At 38.7% G+C, this 17,872-nt stretch overlaps 1 protein-coding gene across 1 annotated transcript in view; it reads right to left on the bottom strand.

The window, feature by feature from the left end:
* Nucleotides 1-5,397: 5,397 nt before the first annotated feature.
* The window catches only part of stxbp6 (syntaxin binding protein 6 (amisyn)), a 78,823-nt gene continuing 66,348 nt past the window's right edge, over nt 5,398-17,872 (bottom strand). The window contains exons 5-6 of the mRNA XM_037695467.1: nt 8,233-8,390; nt 5,398-5,713 (exon numbers count right to left, since the gene is read on the bottom strand). Of these exons, the coding sequence (XP_037551395.1) occupies nt 5,690-5,713; nt 8,233-8,390 (182 nt within the window). The 3' untranslated portion in view covers nt 5,398-5,689. The remainder of the gene's footprint in view (nt 5,714-8,232; nt 8,391-17,872) is intronic.

The raw sequence follows: 17,872 nt of genomic DNA on the forward strand, positions 1-17,872 counted from the left end.
CTATCTGCACTATCTTCTTTAAAATTTGGCCATAGATCTTTTTGAAATAGACACACCAACTCGTACACACACACAGACACGTACACACACACCTAAAAACATTGTCAACCTTTCCCCTTTAGCTGTGGGCGATATTTTTTTGTTGTTGTTTCAGTATGAAGAACCCAGTAGATTAATGAATTGGACACAGTTGGTCCATATTTTACTACAGAGGCTTGAATATGATATTTGGATTACAGGAACTGCTCTAAAATGGTTTAAAGCATTATTATTTTGATAAATTCCAGTTTGTAAATATAAATAATGAATCTAATGAATCTAACACCAATGTTAGTCATGGAGTTCCTCAGGGTTCAGTGCTTGGACAATGCTCTTGACCTTATATATGCTTCCATTAGATAAAGTTATTCACCAGCACGGGATAAATTTTCATTGTTATGCTGATGATACACAGTTATATTTGTCTATGTAGTGAACTAGGCCTGAAGGTCAAAACCTTGACCTAAAGACCATATGGGACAGAACTGTCATTTCATTGATTTGCATCCAGAAATACAGGTTGACCCATCCTGAGACTTTCTTTCTTGAATTGATCAAGTAAAAGAAGACTACTCTTGATTATCATTACTATTTTACAAATGTTTGATAATCAAATTGTGTTAGTTCAAACAATGTTTACATGTTGAAGTGAACTACTCATTTTTTATTAACTGTGAAACAGTAATAATGATTCTTAATCCTCATTCAAAGTGAAATCAAGTTGGAATACGTTACAGAGTAATGATTCAATTTCTTGATCGTCTGTTTGAAGTGAGCAAGTGATGGAAGTTGGTCAAAGTTCAAGTTCCGGTCAACTGCAAGTTTACTGAAAAGAAATGTCATGTTTAACTTTTACAGCAAGATACTAGAGAATTGACTCCACGAAGTCTGAAGTTTCTCATGATATCTTTTGTCTGTTCTTAAACAATCTTAATCTTTTCCTTGACTTTTCATAACACCTTACATCACAAAACACACCTCTGTTTTGGTCCATCGACCAATCAGAAACTCCCAAATGAACCGGAAGTGAGCTTTCTTTAAATGTTGGCACTTCCTAGTTCAAGCAGGTTTCCAGTTGTTGCAGGAAGTTCTGCAGTTCTGAAACTCAGCAGTTCCAGAGTTCATGAAGGCTGGAATTCAGGATGCTGTTGAAAAGAGAATCAAACTGAAGAGAAAAGATTTGGGAATTATGAACTTCTGTTTTGGATGACCTCACGACTCCAGAGGGTTAGCTGTTCTTACGGAGACGCTGAAGTGGAACTTTACGCCGGAACTGAGATATCTTCAGAAAGGTAAAAGTCGATCTTCACCAAAAGTGTACCGTTGGGGCAAGCTGATTTCCAAAGGAGCGTGCATGTTCTGGTTAAAACAGACAAATTCCCTCACATATCTCTCTCAAGATAAACTTCATCTTTCCATCTTTAAAATTCTTCTATCTGCTAAAAATCATTACAGATATTTTTAGAAATGTCTGAAGCAAAGTTTTTCAATCACCGCCGTGTGGTTGACGTTTGTCGTTTTGCTGGAAGTGAGAAAACAACCGCCGTGTTGTTTACTCCTTGCTAAACTGATTAATAAGCTGTCGTTATTTTCAATTCTTGCCAATTAATGTAAATGTGTGATGTGTTAAACTTGATTATGTTAATAAATGACCCACTGTCTTGGTGAGTCAAAGATAATTAACGTTTCTGTCCACATTTTATGAAATTCAGATGCACGTCATTATACAGTCCAGAAAAATGAAAGAATCCGTTTTAACAGTATGAATATATGACAGAATAGGTTCTACTACATCTGGTGGCCCGTACGTACGTTAGTACTACATCTATGAAACACAAATAATCCAATCAGCTACTTAGACTACAAGCATGTTTTAAAGACATAAAAACCTGGATGACCTGAAATGTCGTTTTAAAACTTGGACAAAACTAAGGTTTTGGTTTTTGGACCTGAGTATCTTAGGAATAAATCTTTCAGTCTTTCACTTTCTCTGGATGGCATTAATCTGTCCTCCAGCTCTAATGTTAAAAATCTTGGTGTTATTTTTGATCAGGACATGTCTTTTATCCACCACATTAAAAATGTTACTAGAACCTCCTTCTTCCATCTGCATAATATCGCTAAAATTAGAAACATCTGATCTAAAACTGCTGCAGAAAAACTGGTTCATGCATTTGTCACGTCTAGACTGGACTATTGCAATGGTTTATTATCTGGATGTCCAAATACTTAAAACGTCTTCCGTTGATCCAAAATGCTGCTGCCAGAGTCTTAACTGAAGTTAGTGGGAGAGATCATATTTCTCCAGTTTTAGTTTCTCTCCACTGGCTCCCTGTCAAATCCAGAATTGAATTCAAAATCCTACTTCTAACCTACAAAGCTCTCAACAACCTAGCTCCATCTTATATTACAGATCTTATTGTTCCATATTTTCCTAACAGAACACTTCACTCTCAGACTCCAGGTTTACTTGTGGTTCCTAGTTTCCAAAAGCAGAATGGGAGGAAGAGCAGGCTCCTCTCTTGTGGAACCAACTTCCAGTTTCAGTCTGACACATTGGCCAGTTTTAAGACTGGGCTTAAGACGTTCCTTTTTGATAAATCCTATAGTTAGGGTCACCTTGGGTTTCATGAGTTACTCCTTAGTTATGCTGCTATAGGCTTAGACAGCTGGAGGACAAACTGACCACATTTCTTCACTATACTACTGTCTTTACTTACTCTACCGGTTTGTATTTGTAATTATTTATATCTTAATATGTGTTTTTGTCTTTCCTCCTATAGAAAGTACATGTGGACCTGTCATTCTATTTGTTCCTCTTTCCCGTCCTCTCAAAGCTCATCCGGTTGAAGCAGATGGCCGCTTGTCCTGAGCCTGGTTCTGCTGGAGGTTTCTTACCGTTAAAAGGGAGTTTTTCCTTTCCACTGTTGCCACTGTGCTTGCTCAGGATGGGAGACTGTGATGAAGTGAAGAAGATTCAACGTGTCAACGATTCATCTGCGCGTTTCCTTAGCTAGAGAACTTTTACTAATTGGCTTTTATAATGTTTGTGAATGTTTCTGTTCAGTGCCCTGAGACTTGGCACTATACAAATAAACTGAATTGAACTGACATTCATTTCACTGCTACATGATGCAAGACGCAGCACTCATTTAGTGTCAGAGATGAGATGTGGGCATAAAGAAACATTATTAAACAACATTACTGTGATAGTGAACTGAACTTTATTTGACTTTTTACAGTATTATAGAGTGGAGATCAGATCAAAGTAACAGCAGCGTTAAACCATAAAGTGAAACTGAGCACATCAGGCAGAGAAAAGTACAAAATCTGTGAGACATTTAAAGCTGACGCCACCTCCTTGTTAATGAAAAGGAAACAATAGAATTTAATGCACATGACGAAAGTAGTCCAAAAAAAAAAAAAAATCACTATTTGAGTTCCATTGTTTGTTGGAAATGTTTACATCAGCTATAAAAGGTGAAACAACAACTGAAATACATCTTCACATACTTTTTTCATTACAACAAATGTATTAAGTGTTCGATAAATTAAAGCACAAAATTGGGAAAATTTCATTATAAACTCAACAAAACTTTGCAAGATCATTTTATCAGTACACTGTTAACACCATGGCTTAGAAAATGAAAGATGGAAAAATAATTCAACATTGTAAGTGTGATGGTGGTGTCTGGCTCATGAGAAAGCTGAAGTTAGTGTGAGAACAAAAATTAATTATACACTGCCACCAATTAGTCTCATCAGTAAACATCTCAACAATGAACAAATCAGAAAAGTTAAAGTATTGGATGTTTAAAGGTGAAATACAGACGGGATCCATTCATTTTTAAACATCCCATAATTAAACGAGTTAGCTCTACAAACACAGAGATCATCGTACTGAGGCAGAGGCTGGCCTAATGAAGTGACATGAATTAAGATGTTTAATTAATACACGCAAAAGCTTTATTCTGAAATTCATGTGTTTTTTGTTGTTTTGAAAGACAAATCAGTCCAGAGTCAAAACATTTTACCATCCTATAATAGGTGATACACAAATTCAATATTTTCTCCAGTTTGCGAAATGAAACATGGTAATCATTAGGAATGCACAATATTATCGGCATGGCATCGGCTGATTTTAGCGTTCGAGTTCAATATCGAACATCAGCCATTCCATCAAAATAAGTCACTGATAAAAAAGACGCTGTTTTTGTACGACAACCCAGTGACGAGGACGCTGCAGCGTCACCACAACATGATGACGTCACCTGATCTCACGGCAGAGACGAAAATTCAAAATGTCGGCAGTGTGGAAGTTTTTTTGTTGAGGATGTCAGATTCTGAAGATATTTGGATTACGTTGAGCCTCGCTACATCCTCCCCAGTCAGATATTTTTCTGACGTAGCCTTATCAGAGTTACAAGCCGTCATTTCCGACGTCACTGAGAAGCTAATAGCTGATAGCACTTGGTGAGTTTTACCACAGACGTCGTGTTAGCCCCATTAGCATGATTAGTGTTACGGCACAATGGATAGACAAAAACTTTGATCTTAAAAAGTCTGTCCTTCATGCACAAGAGTGCAGAGGATCCCACACTGCAGCTATAGGAACCTGGAACAAGCCTCCACATGTGAGACAACATCGCAGGTGACTGATGCTAATAAATAACATTTAACACTTTTCATTTAATATAAGTCAAAGTGCTCTGCAGATCATATGGCTGTTACTGAATATATGTCACCAGCTCTTACAGCTGTTACACAATTGTTGTAGCAAATAAGCCTAAATAAGATGCTATGCTCTGACAAAGGAAAGTACATAAAATATCGGTATCGGATATCGGCCGAAAAACCAATATTGTGCATCCCTAGTAATTATATAAATAAAAACCTTTCAGATGCATTTGGAAATTATGGACAGAACAAGACATAATTAGCTCGATGTGTAAGAGACGAAACAGTGACAAAAACACTTTGCAGTTTGTAAAACGAAACATTGAGATGATAATAATACTGTTAGGACACATGTTGAAACGGTGGACAGAAGACACTGAATGACCTCAGGTGTCTGAGACAAACAGACAAAACATCACATCGACTGTTAGTCAGGGATAGTTGCCTTTTCCTCACGAGGTAAAATCATCTTACAGTTTGAAATCACCGTCTCCCGAATTTACCTTTAAAAGAAAGACCTAAACATTTTACCAGTTTGTTTACACACCTTCTGTTCTTCATGAATCAGACTGAACATGAATGAAGTGTTTACACCTACAGGTCTGGGACTGTTTGCAGACAACTTTTAGGTTCACTTGTGCACTGAATCACTTGAGTTAGAGCAAATCAATCAAAGCATGGTTTGGGGGCTTTTAGCATAAACTCCAGTTTTGTTGGTGATTTGAAACTTAAGGTAAACGGAGGCATTAAACATTCTGCAGAAAGTTTCTCTTTCCCTCTTGCTTCTGCGAAACGTGTCGCCGTCATCAAGGATGAGATGCACCGCAGTACAAAAACCCAACACATAAAAATGTTAACATTGTTAACAAATATTCATCTTTTTTTCTTTTTGAAGAATAACATCTGGAATCCTTCTCCTGTGCAGCGACTGGTGAATGCTGGCACCTCCAGCCCAACTGGTTTTGGCAGTGGTTTAACATTTGTGCTTCATGGCAAGCTGTGGAAAGAGTGGGGTGAGGGGGTTGCAGAATAAGAGTGAGAAGACTCAAGAAAAACATGTTGCATTAACAAACCTGCAAAAAGAAAAACACCTAAAGCCAAAGAAAAACAGAGATAGCATGCAGCATGACGTCAGTGTGATTTCACACAAATAAAGACCAGTCAGCCCAGTTCTTTTAACTCAGACTTTCTGAAACTGAATCCATCTTATTAATAGAGGTTATAATTGGCTTTATGGGAGGCTCATTAGGGAGGTAACTAAAGCAGCTAATCTAATACAAAGCCACAGGGTGTGGAGATGTGAAAAATGACACACACACACACCTGCAGACCGAGTACGGTGTTGCTGCTGTGGAATGACGAGAGCTGAATTCTACATATCGATCCAGTGGTGGCAGCAGAGCGTCACAGAGAAATTAAAGGTTTGGATTAAAACTGAGCAATGCAGTGGAATTGTCTGCAGTCACAAAGTGAACTGCAGGAATGAGCTCAGAAGAAAAGAAGGTCAAGGTGACCCCCCTTACAGCACTGCAGATGCTTCTGATGAGAAGGTAAAGGTTCGCCCGGGTGCATTTATACTCAACTGAGATGTGTCAGTAAATTACAAGATGACTGGAAACTTGCATAGTTGTGTAACTTGAATTGAATATGTAATTACAAAGATATTTACATCTAAGAATCAGCTTCTGGTCAAAGCTTTAGTAATAAATGTTGATGTTTTGTTCAGTGCAGAAAGCTTACTTTGGTACATTTTCCTACAAATCAGACCAGGATTTCATTCGGGGGCACAGAATCTGATTCTTATTTACGATCAAATCAACACATTTCAAAGTCCATGTCAACATCTTGAGCCTTCTGTGCTCACAGTAAATGAACAAAAAAGAAATCTGAAAGTGTTTCCATACATCCAGTTCCCCGTTACTATTTCTACTTTAAATGAAAAATCCTCTCCTCTGATGAAGTTATGAAGCGAAGAAACAAAGGTAATCAAGTCAAATGGGAAAAGGAAGCAAAGGATTCACTGTGGGAGTTTATGGAGTTATTTTCTACAGAAACCAGTAAACTGAACGTTTTTCTTTGCTTATCACACTTTATGGCTTTATCCCAGTGGGGAGGCTCATCTGGGAGCAGTGGGATGATCAAGCAAGATTTTCTAATGGTCTTTCAATCACCATAACTCACACATTTCTGTAGAAATATACATAACTGGAACTATTTCAGTAGAAAATGAACGAGTTCAGTTCATGACGTGCTTTTCCACTTGTCAGCTGCTCAACTTGACAGTAAAGCCAGAAGCCAGAGGTGTTTCATATACAGACTAGTGTTGTGTGCTTGTTAGAAATATTTAGTTTATGAAAGAAAAGGCTTATAGCTTCATTAAGCAGCATGCAGTTAGTTTTCTTAAATAAGTGATATGAATCTGACAGAGGATGAAGACACTACAGAGAACTACAAAACTGAAAGTAAATGAGTTCCAGTAGTCCCTCATTTATCACGGGGAATCTGTCCCCTGAAGACCCACGATAAGTGAAAAACCACGAAGTAGGAATAGTAGTACAAGTAGTAGTTTATTTTAATAAAATATATTAAGGCGTTTTAAACCCTTCCTACACTCTTGCAATATTCTAAACAATGTTTCTAAACTTAATGCTCTGAAAGAGCACATAATGTCGTGATTTCAGCTCCCTGCCTCTTCTGCTCTTTGCCACCTGCAAGTGCTCTTGGCCACGCCCACTTCTCCACTCCGCATGGAGAACAGCTGATCAGCTGCAGCAGGACGTTTGTACTGCAGTGTGGGCTGCACAGAGCTGCAGGAGGTGCCAAATCATTTAAAATAATTTATTTTAAATAAAAATTCCCTGCCTATCGTGCGGTTCATCCATCAATCAGCCAGTTGTGTGTCTTGTCCACTCTTATTTTGAAAAACCGCGATAGAGCGAGTCCGCGATAAACGACCGCCAAGTAGCGAGGAACTACTGTATGGTCAAAGAATAAAAATATATAATGACAACACTTTAACACAGTGTCAAACTCACTTACAAAAGGGGTCAAAATTAAAACCTTTTTCAAACTAAGAACCAGTTTCAGAATCTACATGAACTCAAATCAGATATCCAACATCTTTTCTTGGTCACAGGTTCCTCAACAAGAGTTTGATTGGTCTCATTTGATGTTCTCTGTTGAGCTTTTGACATCATGATCAAAGATTACTGAAAAAATTCAAAAGATAGAAGTATTTTACATTTCACACATCATCTTAGGGGCCAGATAAGATGTCAACGAGGGCCACACTTGGCCCCCGGGCCTTGAGTTTGACACATATGCTTTAACACCTAATATATACATCACAATAAAGAAATGCACGTATCCTTAGAATCAAAAATAAAAAGTGTTGGTCTTTTGGTTAAACTGATAATAGCAGCTTGTATATTACACAATACATTAGGAAATGATCATATTTACTTAAAGAGATGCAGTGATCCCACTTTAAGGTTAAGCTGTTTCTTGCCGTCTCACCTTGTGTGCAGTAACTGCAAACTGTTCAGCACTGTTCATCATGTCTGCAGTCCTCTCCTCTGCCCGACCTAATCTCTCACCACGCTCATTCAGGGCCTGGCTGGCCTTCTGGACAGCACTTGTCACGCTGTCTGCAGCTGAGTGTAGTATACTGTTACCTGCAGAAAGCAAAGGGAACAAAGCAGCAATAAGAAAGAGCAAGGGGAGGATAACAAAAGAAGAGAGAGAAAATGTTTCTATAGTAAACAGACGAATGCTCAAAGCAGGTGTCATTAAAGAAGCTGTAACAATAGATGTCTGCACAATCCCATGAAAAACACAAAGCTTTCCAGCAGGGGCAGTGTGTGTGTGTGTGTGTGTGGGGGGGGGGGGGCTAATAAGTTTCCTTCATAGCTGATGTACTTCAAAGGATGATGAAAATAACCTAGTTGTACTTGAGAGTATGAAGCAGCAACACAATAGGCTCTGAGTGACGCATTCTGTGCTGCCTTTACTCAATTTTGAACTTTTATAACTCTTTTTCCTAAAATACTCCGTGATGAAGGACATTTGGCTGTTTTGGCCTTCAGGAGATCTAGGAGTGGATTAGACAGAAAACACATCTTCGGATAGAAGAGGCAGCTCTCCGGATGTTTGCTCTGACAAGCCATAAATCTACCACACAGAGAGAGAATGCTGCAACAACGAGACGAGGAGCTTCCCTGCAACTTTCCTGCTGTTTTCTCTTTCTTCTGTTTCTGTGATTGCATTGTTCCAGTGGCACACACTCTGTCAGTTTATAGAGCTGTGCTTCAGGGCAGCTTGACAGTAAAAAAAAAAAACAACTAAGTATTTCAAGCCTTTCACCTACTCAGACCTTTTGTTGTTCTTAAGAGGATTTTCAGTCAATTACAAACATGATACATGTGTAATAGCTTTGAGAGAATAGAACATAGAGGGGGAAGTATGAAGGTACTGGGTGTACTAGAAACTGACAAGCCTTGTTTTATGATTTCCCAGCAGGAAACTGCAGCATGGTAAGAAGACGTCCCTGACTTCAAGACAGGTAGGCTGAGTGACGGATAATTAGAGCAGCTCTGCTGCTCTGGATTATGTGACAGCCCAAACACAGACAGCAGGGCCAGCTGGTGAGCTTTCACAAGTTAACTTGATAAAACAAAATTATTTATGTAGAGGCATGCCTGTGCTGCACACACACACACACACACACACACATGTTCACTTACACACAGACAAAATGAAGTGGAAACACATTCGCAAATAAGTCCATCCTTCAGTCAGTTTTGGAGAGGCCACAGTAAATGAATCACTCTTTACATGTAAAACACATCTGGAGCACTGATGAAATAAGCTGCTGAGCTCTGGGAAAAATGTGTTTTGACCAAATATTGCCAAGGTGATTCAGTTTACACACAGTTAAACCAAGTTGGTTCAAAACAAAGTTTCACTGTGAGGCTCCGTGTCATCAATAAAAAACCTTTTTCACCTTCAGACAGATTTCCCTTAATCCCCTCCTTCTTCAGAGAAGCTCTGGGAGTAATACTCCCACCATCGTCAGAACAAACCCCCACCACACACACTCCTCTCATCCTCTCTGAAAACATCTTCATTTATCTGCCCACCATTTATTCTTTTCTCTCTCGAGTCTTCTCTGTTTATTCTCAGACATCTGTGGCAGCCTACAACGTGGCCCCTCAAGTATACTGTAGAATGTAATCAGAGGAATAACAGGGTGGAGACACCGCGGAGGGTTCATGGGGGGAGGGGGGTTAGTCATCACAGGCTAATTGAAACATGTAAGAGCAGAATGTCTGTCACTGCTGTGATCCAAACCAACTGTGTCCCAACTTTGTTAAAATAACAAATGTCACACATTAAGTTATATCACAGAAAACATTTTTATTTTTCCTGTTAGAACAATGATGTGGCACCAAAACATTCAAAATATACAGAAGTCTTTTGTACAGCTCGTGCCAACTCATTTATCTGTATCCCCAACACACCCCTCTCCACAATGAATAAGGAATTTTATTATTATAATATAAAACTGTTTAAACAATAGAAACTGAGTGAAAAACAAACAGAGTTTTCTATAAACTAGAAGCATTAAGTAAAGACAAACATAAGCAGGAAGTGTGACCTTTGACCCCGTCCTCTGTGTAATTCTACCACAGAACACCGGCTGGACTCCTGCGATGCTTCAGAACGGAGCCGACGCTTATCAGCACAAATATCATGTTGACAATGGAGTCACATTTGCTCACACTTCAGGGGATATATGAGAATACATTGTTAACTTCATAAACAAACGCCTACATAAAAATCTATCCAACAATTCATGCAGTGGTGATTTTAATGTCTTCACTCTGGCAGTGGGTGTGATTGTAGCACCGCTGTGTCAGGTTATGCTTTAGGGTATAACGTGGGAGTCTTAAAGAAGAGTGCGTCTTCTTTTCAAGCAGTACAGTAGACATACTGTTCAGCACTCCAACAGGTTCTGTCAAATCCAGTCTATACCACAGCTGCTGTTATTTATCAAACATTTCATACAGTTTTGGAGAGGTTTTCTGATGAGATTTCGCTGCTAAACATGTTCTTACTTAGATCGTCTGAATTTCATCCCACCAAGATCCACAATAGTCAGTTATTTTAACAAAGGGCTACATACCTGAGATTTAAAACTTTATTATAAAAAGCAGCATTAATATTTTATGCCAACTAGATTTTTAACCAATACAGAAAAAGACCCTGCAGTATGACTGAATTTAGCCGACTTAAACTGTATACAAAAAAATGGTGTCAACAAAAGCAGCTGATAACAGAAAAACACAGAAAAAGATAAAATATGCAAACACAGAAAATATAAGAAAAAAAGCAACCAATGAAACTATGCAAACAAAAAATGCTGCAAATACCAAAAACACTAAAAGCTCCCAAAACAACTGAAAGAAATGCTGAAAACTCACTCATCCATTGGAAGTGCACCAGACCACTGGTTGGGGGGAGTCATATGGGACGCCATGCTGTACAAGCTGATGTTTTTTTGCATAAATTAGCATGCCTATGACTTATACAGCGTAGCGATGTATTTATCCCCCCCCCCCCCCAATATTTATAATCCAATTTTTGTCTGAGATCTGACAATGTCATTCATTCTGACATGGAAAATATTGAACACTACCATTTTCAGCCACTAGAGGGCTCTCAACTAATATGGCAAGCCTAGTGTCTCATTAATAAGTAAAGTGGCTATTAATGAGACACTTGGCTTGTCATACAAAGTCACCTTCATCTCTCTTAGGAAAAGTTAAACTGAGACACACCTCTACTATAAAGTAGAGCAAACAAACAATTGTTCATGGGTGGTTGTCTTGTTAATTTTCAAAGAAATGCACAGAGTTGTCCCTCTGCACGCTCCTGTTTCTGTGAATCGGCTTTTGAAATGCAGCTGGTTTGACCATTAAAGTGCATTTATTAAGGAAAAGTTAAACTGAGACACACCTTTGCTATAATGTCGAGCAAACAAATAATTGTTTTTAAGTGTTAATCTTGTTAAATTTTTGGTACAGTCCTCCCTTGCACGCTCCCACAGCCGCCATTTGGCAGCCAATCAATTTTTGGCACAACACCGGCCCACATTTCCGGGTGGTCAGCGGTGACACGTAACAATTATTATTAAAGTTTATTTAACCAGACAAATCCCATAGAGATCACAGATCTCTTTTGCAAGGGAGGCCTGGGCCTGAAGTCAGACTAACATGATTGTTTTTGGTCTGTGGGAGAAAGCCCACGCAAGTGAGAAGAACATGCAAACTCCACACAGAAAGACCCCAGGTCCATTCAGTCACCCTTTATTTATACAGGTTAATCCCACTGAGCCTCTGCGACTCATTTACAAGAGAGACCTGAGGTCCAACTGGGGATTGAACCCAGAACCTTCTTGCTGTGAGGCAACAGTGCCAACTACTGAGCCATCGTGCTGTCAAACACAAGCAAACAAGCGCGACGTGTCAGCGGTGACGCATAATAGATGCAACTTATATGACCAAGCGGCGTATTTATGAATTTTCCACTTTATTAGACATATTTGGACTGATGCGACTTATACGGCAGTATGACGTGTACAGCGGCAAGTACGGTAAACCTGGAAAGATGTAGCTGAGCAGTCACTGGCCAAAAGAGGCTTATTTAAGAGTTTAATGTGCATGGAGTACTTAAAGCTACAACACATTTTGTTTTAAAGAAAATAGTTTCTGGTTAATTTAAGCCTTTAGAGACGTTTTGGCTGGTAAAAACATATTGGATAAGCAGCAAAGAAAGTAAACAAAGCCATGTGAAGAATACTAATACAGAGCCAACAGCTGTTCGAATACCTCAACATAATGCACTTACACAGCTAATTTAGGTAACAGCTATGTTTCGTCACACTTTCAGTAAAACAATGACACTCAAAACAGGAAAAAAATCTTTAGGACATGACAGCAGCCTGTAGGCACAGCAATGCTGCCTCTGCTGCAAGAAAACCCTTCACTGCAGTTTAATTAATGCAACTCATGACATTACAAGCAGCAGCTTAATGAAACTATAGAAGAGGTCAAGGAGACCCCCCCCCCACACACACACACACACACACACACACTTCTGTAGATGTTTTCATTTAAATCCTTTTTGTCTATGCATTCTTCCTACAGGCAGCACGGTGGCGCAACTGGTAGAGCTGCTGCCTCTCAGTGAGCAGGTCCCTGGTTCAAACCCCGGTCCAGGGGCCTTTCTGGGTGGAGTTTGCATGTTCTCTTCGTGCATGCGTGGGTTTTCTCCAGGTACTCCGGTTTCCTCCCACAGACCAAAAACATGCATGTTAGGCTGATTGGTAACTCTAAATTGTCCCTAGGTGTGAGTGAGAGAGTGAACGGTTGTTTGTCTCGTTTGTCTCTATGTGTCCCTGTGATGGACTGGAGACCCGTCCAGGGTGTACCCCGCCCCTCGCACAGTGATTGCTGGACATGGGCACCGGTGACCCCCGTGACCCAAAATGGAATAAACGGGTAAAGATAATGGATGGATGGATGGATTCTTCCTACAGTTATTTCAATTCGAAATCATTGTCTCTCCAAGTCAAGTCCAACACTATATTCACTGTTTTCATCTTTCAAAGTGTACAGTATTCCAACTTTTCATATAGTCGGTTATAGTAGTTTTTTTCCACCTCCCAACCACGACAAACATCTACAAACTCATATTGTATAATGACACATTCATTTCAGTCTATTTTTTATTATTATTATTAGACCTTTATTTATACAGGTTAGTTCCCATTGAGCCTCGAAGACTCATTTACAAGAAAGACTTGTTACATACAACATACAGGCAGATGAGAAGAAGAAAACATGAGGATATAGAAAGCCAAAAAATCATGTCTCACACCATGTCCTGGCCATGAAACAGTAGAAAAGATGCAAAAAAAGAACTTTCAACATAAACAGCATTATACAATGGCTTCACATTTATGCATAGAGGTCGACAAAGCCGGTGAGTTATCCATGAACACTCTAGAAAGTTCCAAAGTTCTGATAAGATGATACAGTGTCTATCAGCATCATGGTTCTGATAAGGCCACAGATGTCCTCAGGAGGGGAGGGGGGCAGAAGCTTCTAGTTTACATATCCTCCAGGAGCAATTTGAGATAAGTTGGCCTGTCCAAGGCCAGCAGTGAGGCCAAATTCAGATAAACAACAATTGTTTGGGCCGCCAGACTCTGTTTTCTGTCTGTCTTCAGTTCTGCTCATACACTCAATGGCGAATCCAAACAGTCAGAATTAGTGCCCAGTCCGTGGTCAATTTAATATTCTCCAAGATCGGATCTTTCGTGCTGGTGAGTTCCAGGAGCCGCAAGTGGCCTACGATTCTCAGAAATCACGTCCAGCTTGTGGTTGAGCTCGTTAAACATACGAGTTTGAGAGCTCGAGGCACGGATTAATCCTTCACATAAGGCTGGCAGCTTTACCACGGCCAAAACTGCTGGCAACGTCTTCCTAATTTGTCAATATTCTAGCTATCCACAGATTCCAAAAAGCAGAAACCCTCTTATGATAAATCCAATAATGTACACATCTTCTACGTCCTCCACAGACAGCACACACAGAAACAGCATCACCCCAGGAATCAATGACATATCCAGCTGCGCGGGTCCGTTCAGGGCATGAGGGCTCTCCAGCACCCTGTTGTCTGGTGGAAAAAAAATCATCAATTGCGTTGAGGGACCAGCTGACCAAATCCATAATCATTTTTGATTCAGAAGATGTGTAAAGAGAGGCTCTGAGGTTGACAGGACACGAGAGCAAAAAAGCAGGAGGGAGGGTAAGAGCGACCATCTTCATCGAAAGCGAAAGAGAGAAGAACCTATGTACTCAGCTTAGCTCTAACTTATAAAAACATTATAAAATGTGATCCAGCTCAAGTTGGCAACTAATTACTCCATTAACCATAATTCAGTAATCTATATTTCCTCCAATAATCCCTGCAGTGGGAGCTATTTGATTTACTTTTATTTAATGCGTGCATTCCTACAGATACATGTTGTTTGAATCAGACCTTGGACCTTTTGATTTATCACCCCATCAACCTTTTATCCATTAATCAAGCTATTTAAGATTTAAAAAAAAAAGCTTTGACAAGGCACTAAAACAAAGTACAAAGATGGAACATAATGTCCTGACAGAAAAACTAAATATTCATGAATATACTGTTTACATTGGCTTTAATCAGAAGATGAATGTCATAATCACACGATGCATTATTATAAGCCATAATTTCCATCATTATAGTCCTGATAAAGCTGACATGATAATTTGTAACATGCTACACACTAAATACTGAGATCACAAATAATGAAGATGTATTAAATAATTGTACTGCCTTTGGATGTTAGGTTGTGAGTTCCCTCTGAACATTTGTCAGTGAGTGTGCGGCAGTGAGGAAATGGAGGGCATGACTCATAACCTTTAGTTGTAAATTTAAAGTCCCTATCTGCATTTGCTGAACCCTCACACAGACACACACAGAGGGACGTTCGTCCTTGGGCTCAGTGGGAGAACACAGAAAAACGGATGACACACAGGTTTGTTAGTGCGCTGGCCACAGGATACAAGACATTTATTTATATTTTTATTCAAACAGTTTTAAAAAAGTAAAGCATGTTTTTTCCTTTACACCCCAGGCTAGGTTACATTATTGCATAATCAAATACCTGCTTATCAAACAGAGTAGGAAGTATACTTAACCTCTCTGTTTTGAAAACCCAATAAAAACGACAAGTAGTAAGTTATTTGACTTAAAATACAGGATTTATATATACACTTGCTAAAAATAAGTTTATACAAGACGTCAACGAACGTTTTATTAGAAAGCATTTTTTACTTTGTGCTTACCTTGTTTTTGCTTCACCTCACGGTCATCTTTCCTCATTCTGTTCAAAAACACCTTGCAACGTAAAATGGCCAAACCTAGAGCTTGGCCTTCAGGGATGAGAAAACAGACATTTTTAGCTTTGATGTTGCAGGTTTGAAATTACTGGGGAGGTTAAAGAATTTACTATTATTATTACTATTATTATTATTATTATTATTATTATTATTATTGCATTATGAGTCAAGCACTTGCATGTCCAATTATTATTACCACATCGATAATCGGTTATTTATCTAGTAAGTAAAACAAATAAAACAGGAAATAAAGATAACTGAGTTCTGCTAAATGCCACGAGACTTTCCATCACCGACAGGCGTGTTTAGGAGAAAAGCTTTGATGGGAAATGAGTTTAAACCAAAACTCAGCAGTCTGAGCGATAACAAGGCAGTGAGCTAATTAGCCTTTATTTGTAGGCCAATTACATGCCTCATAAAGGTCACAATGCATGGGCCTTTGCATCTTCTCCTTATGGCGCTGATATTTCAGCAGAATACATCAGACATCAACACAAAGACTGAAACCATCTTAAACTGCTCTCTGTGGACCAGAAAAACTCAACTGATGTATGTAGACTGTAGGACTAGCAAGAAATGACAACAGCTACAGTTCCTCCACTGTTGTCAGTGTGCCATGTCCCACTTAGTGCAGTAATAACCGTTAGAGGATGCACAGTACAACATATTAAATTTATTCTAGATGTGTTGGAAAAAATCCTTATTGTAGCAGCGATACAATGTTTACCATGTTGTAGATCCAGTTCCTTCATGTTGGTTTGTTTGGAAATGGGTTAAAGTAGCAGGTACCTTGTAAGATCATCATTTTACACCAACAGTATTTGAACCTTGTTCAATATAACAAACTATTGGATCAGTACTGTACAGCAGTACTTTAACTAGAATAAACACTGAGTAGATGAATGAACTACACTATAGTAAAAGAAAAAACTGTCATATTATTTTTGACTATTTTTATGACTATATCAGCTGCAATAAAACCCTGATTGAACAAATAAATTAGTAGCTTGTTGAGTATAAATGCAAACTTAAAATTTTATAGCCTTTGATTTATTGCAATCTAACAAGTCGTTATGTTTGCAAGACAAATAATCAGATGAAACGGCCATTAGGAATAAAAATGTGTCCTGTAAATTCCCTGTTCAGATTATTTTTTGTTGATTTGTCTCGATCTGAATGAATTTGTAATCAGAATGAGACGGGTGGTTTATGCCGATTCATAATCCGAATTGTGCATGTAAACATTTGATCTGATCATTTTTTCTGATCGTGGAAAACTGACCCGACTGTGCATGTGCAACATATGTCTACCTCACGTATTTCCACCTGGCTAATGCTAATATGTCGGAGAAGCAAAACTGGTCTACTAGAAACTTTGAAAGAGCTCAGAATGATCTGTATCACCTGCAGCTCAGTCAGGGAGTGCAGCAGCGTCTCCACCGTCATTAAAACCTGGCGCGGGTCCATTTTGGTGCTCAGGTTTGTTTACGTTCATCACGGAAGTAGAACTTCTTCTTCTTCTGTGTTTTTTTAAGGAGAGTTTACCGCTCTGCACATGTCAGTACTTCTGTTCAGAACAAAGCCCGCTGCATGTAAACTCTTGCTGTGAACAGATTGTGCCCATGTAAATGACACAGTAGGATTATTTAATCTGAACACATGTCAATCCGATCAAAGAATTGCATGTAAACATTCACAATATTTGTTGCTCACATTGATATTATGAAGAAGTTCAATTTTTATATATTGTGCAGCCACAAAATAAAACATTTATAAAATTTGACTCTATGCTCAAAATATATCAATAAAATGTATGTAAATTATGTACTCCTACACTGCTGTGGAGAAATGAAACTAAATTTTGTACAATTCTGAATGACAATAAAGTTTATAAAATTTTAAAAAGGTTTTTAAAGTGAGCACACCAACATTTAAATAATTAACAAATCCAGGAAATGTTGTCTTTTGCCAAAATTATAGCACATTCTAAATGAGATAATTTTCCCCAATATGTGTCAATTTAAATCTGTCAACTTTAATACAGATTCAACCCAGACTGAGGACCATTGTTTAAGACATATAACATATCCGCTCCACTCTAGAGAGAGCGCTTTTTACAAGAGTGGAACTAACCAAAAAAAAATATATATATACAAAAA

Source organism: Nematolebias whitei, chromosome 21 (assembly GCF_014905685.2).
Source record: "Nematolebias whitei isolate Nwh7 chromosome 21, NemWhi1, whole genome shotgun sequence".
In the NCBI taxonomy this organism is placed as follows: domain Eukaryota; kingdom Metazoa; phylum Chordata; class Actinopteri; order Cyprinodontiformes; family Rivulidae; genus Nematolebias; species Nematolebias whitei.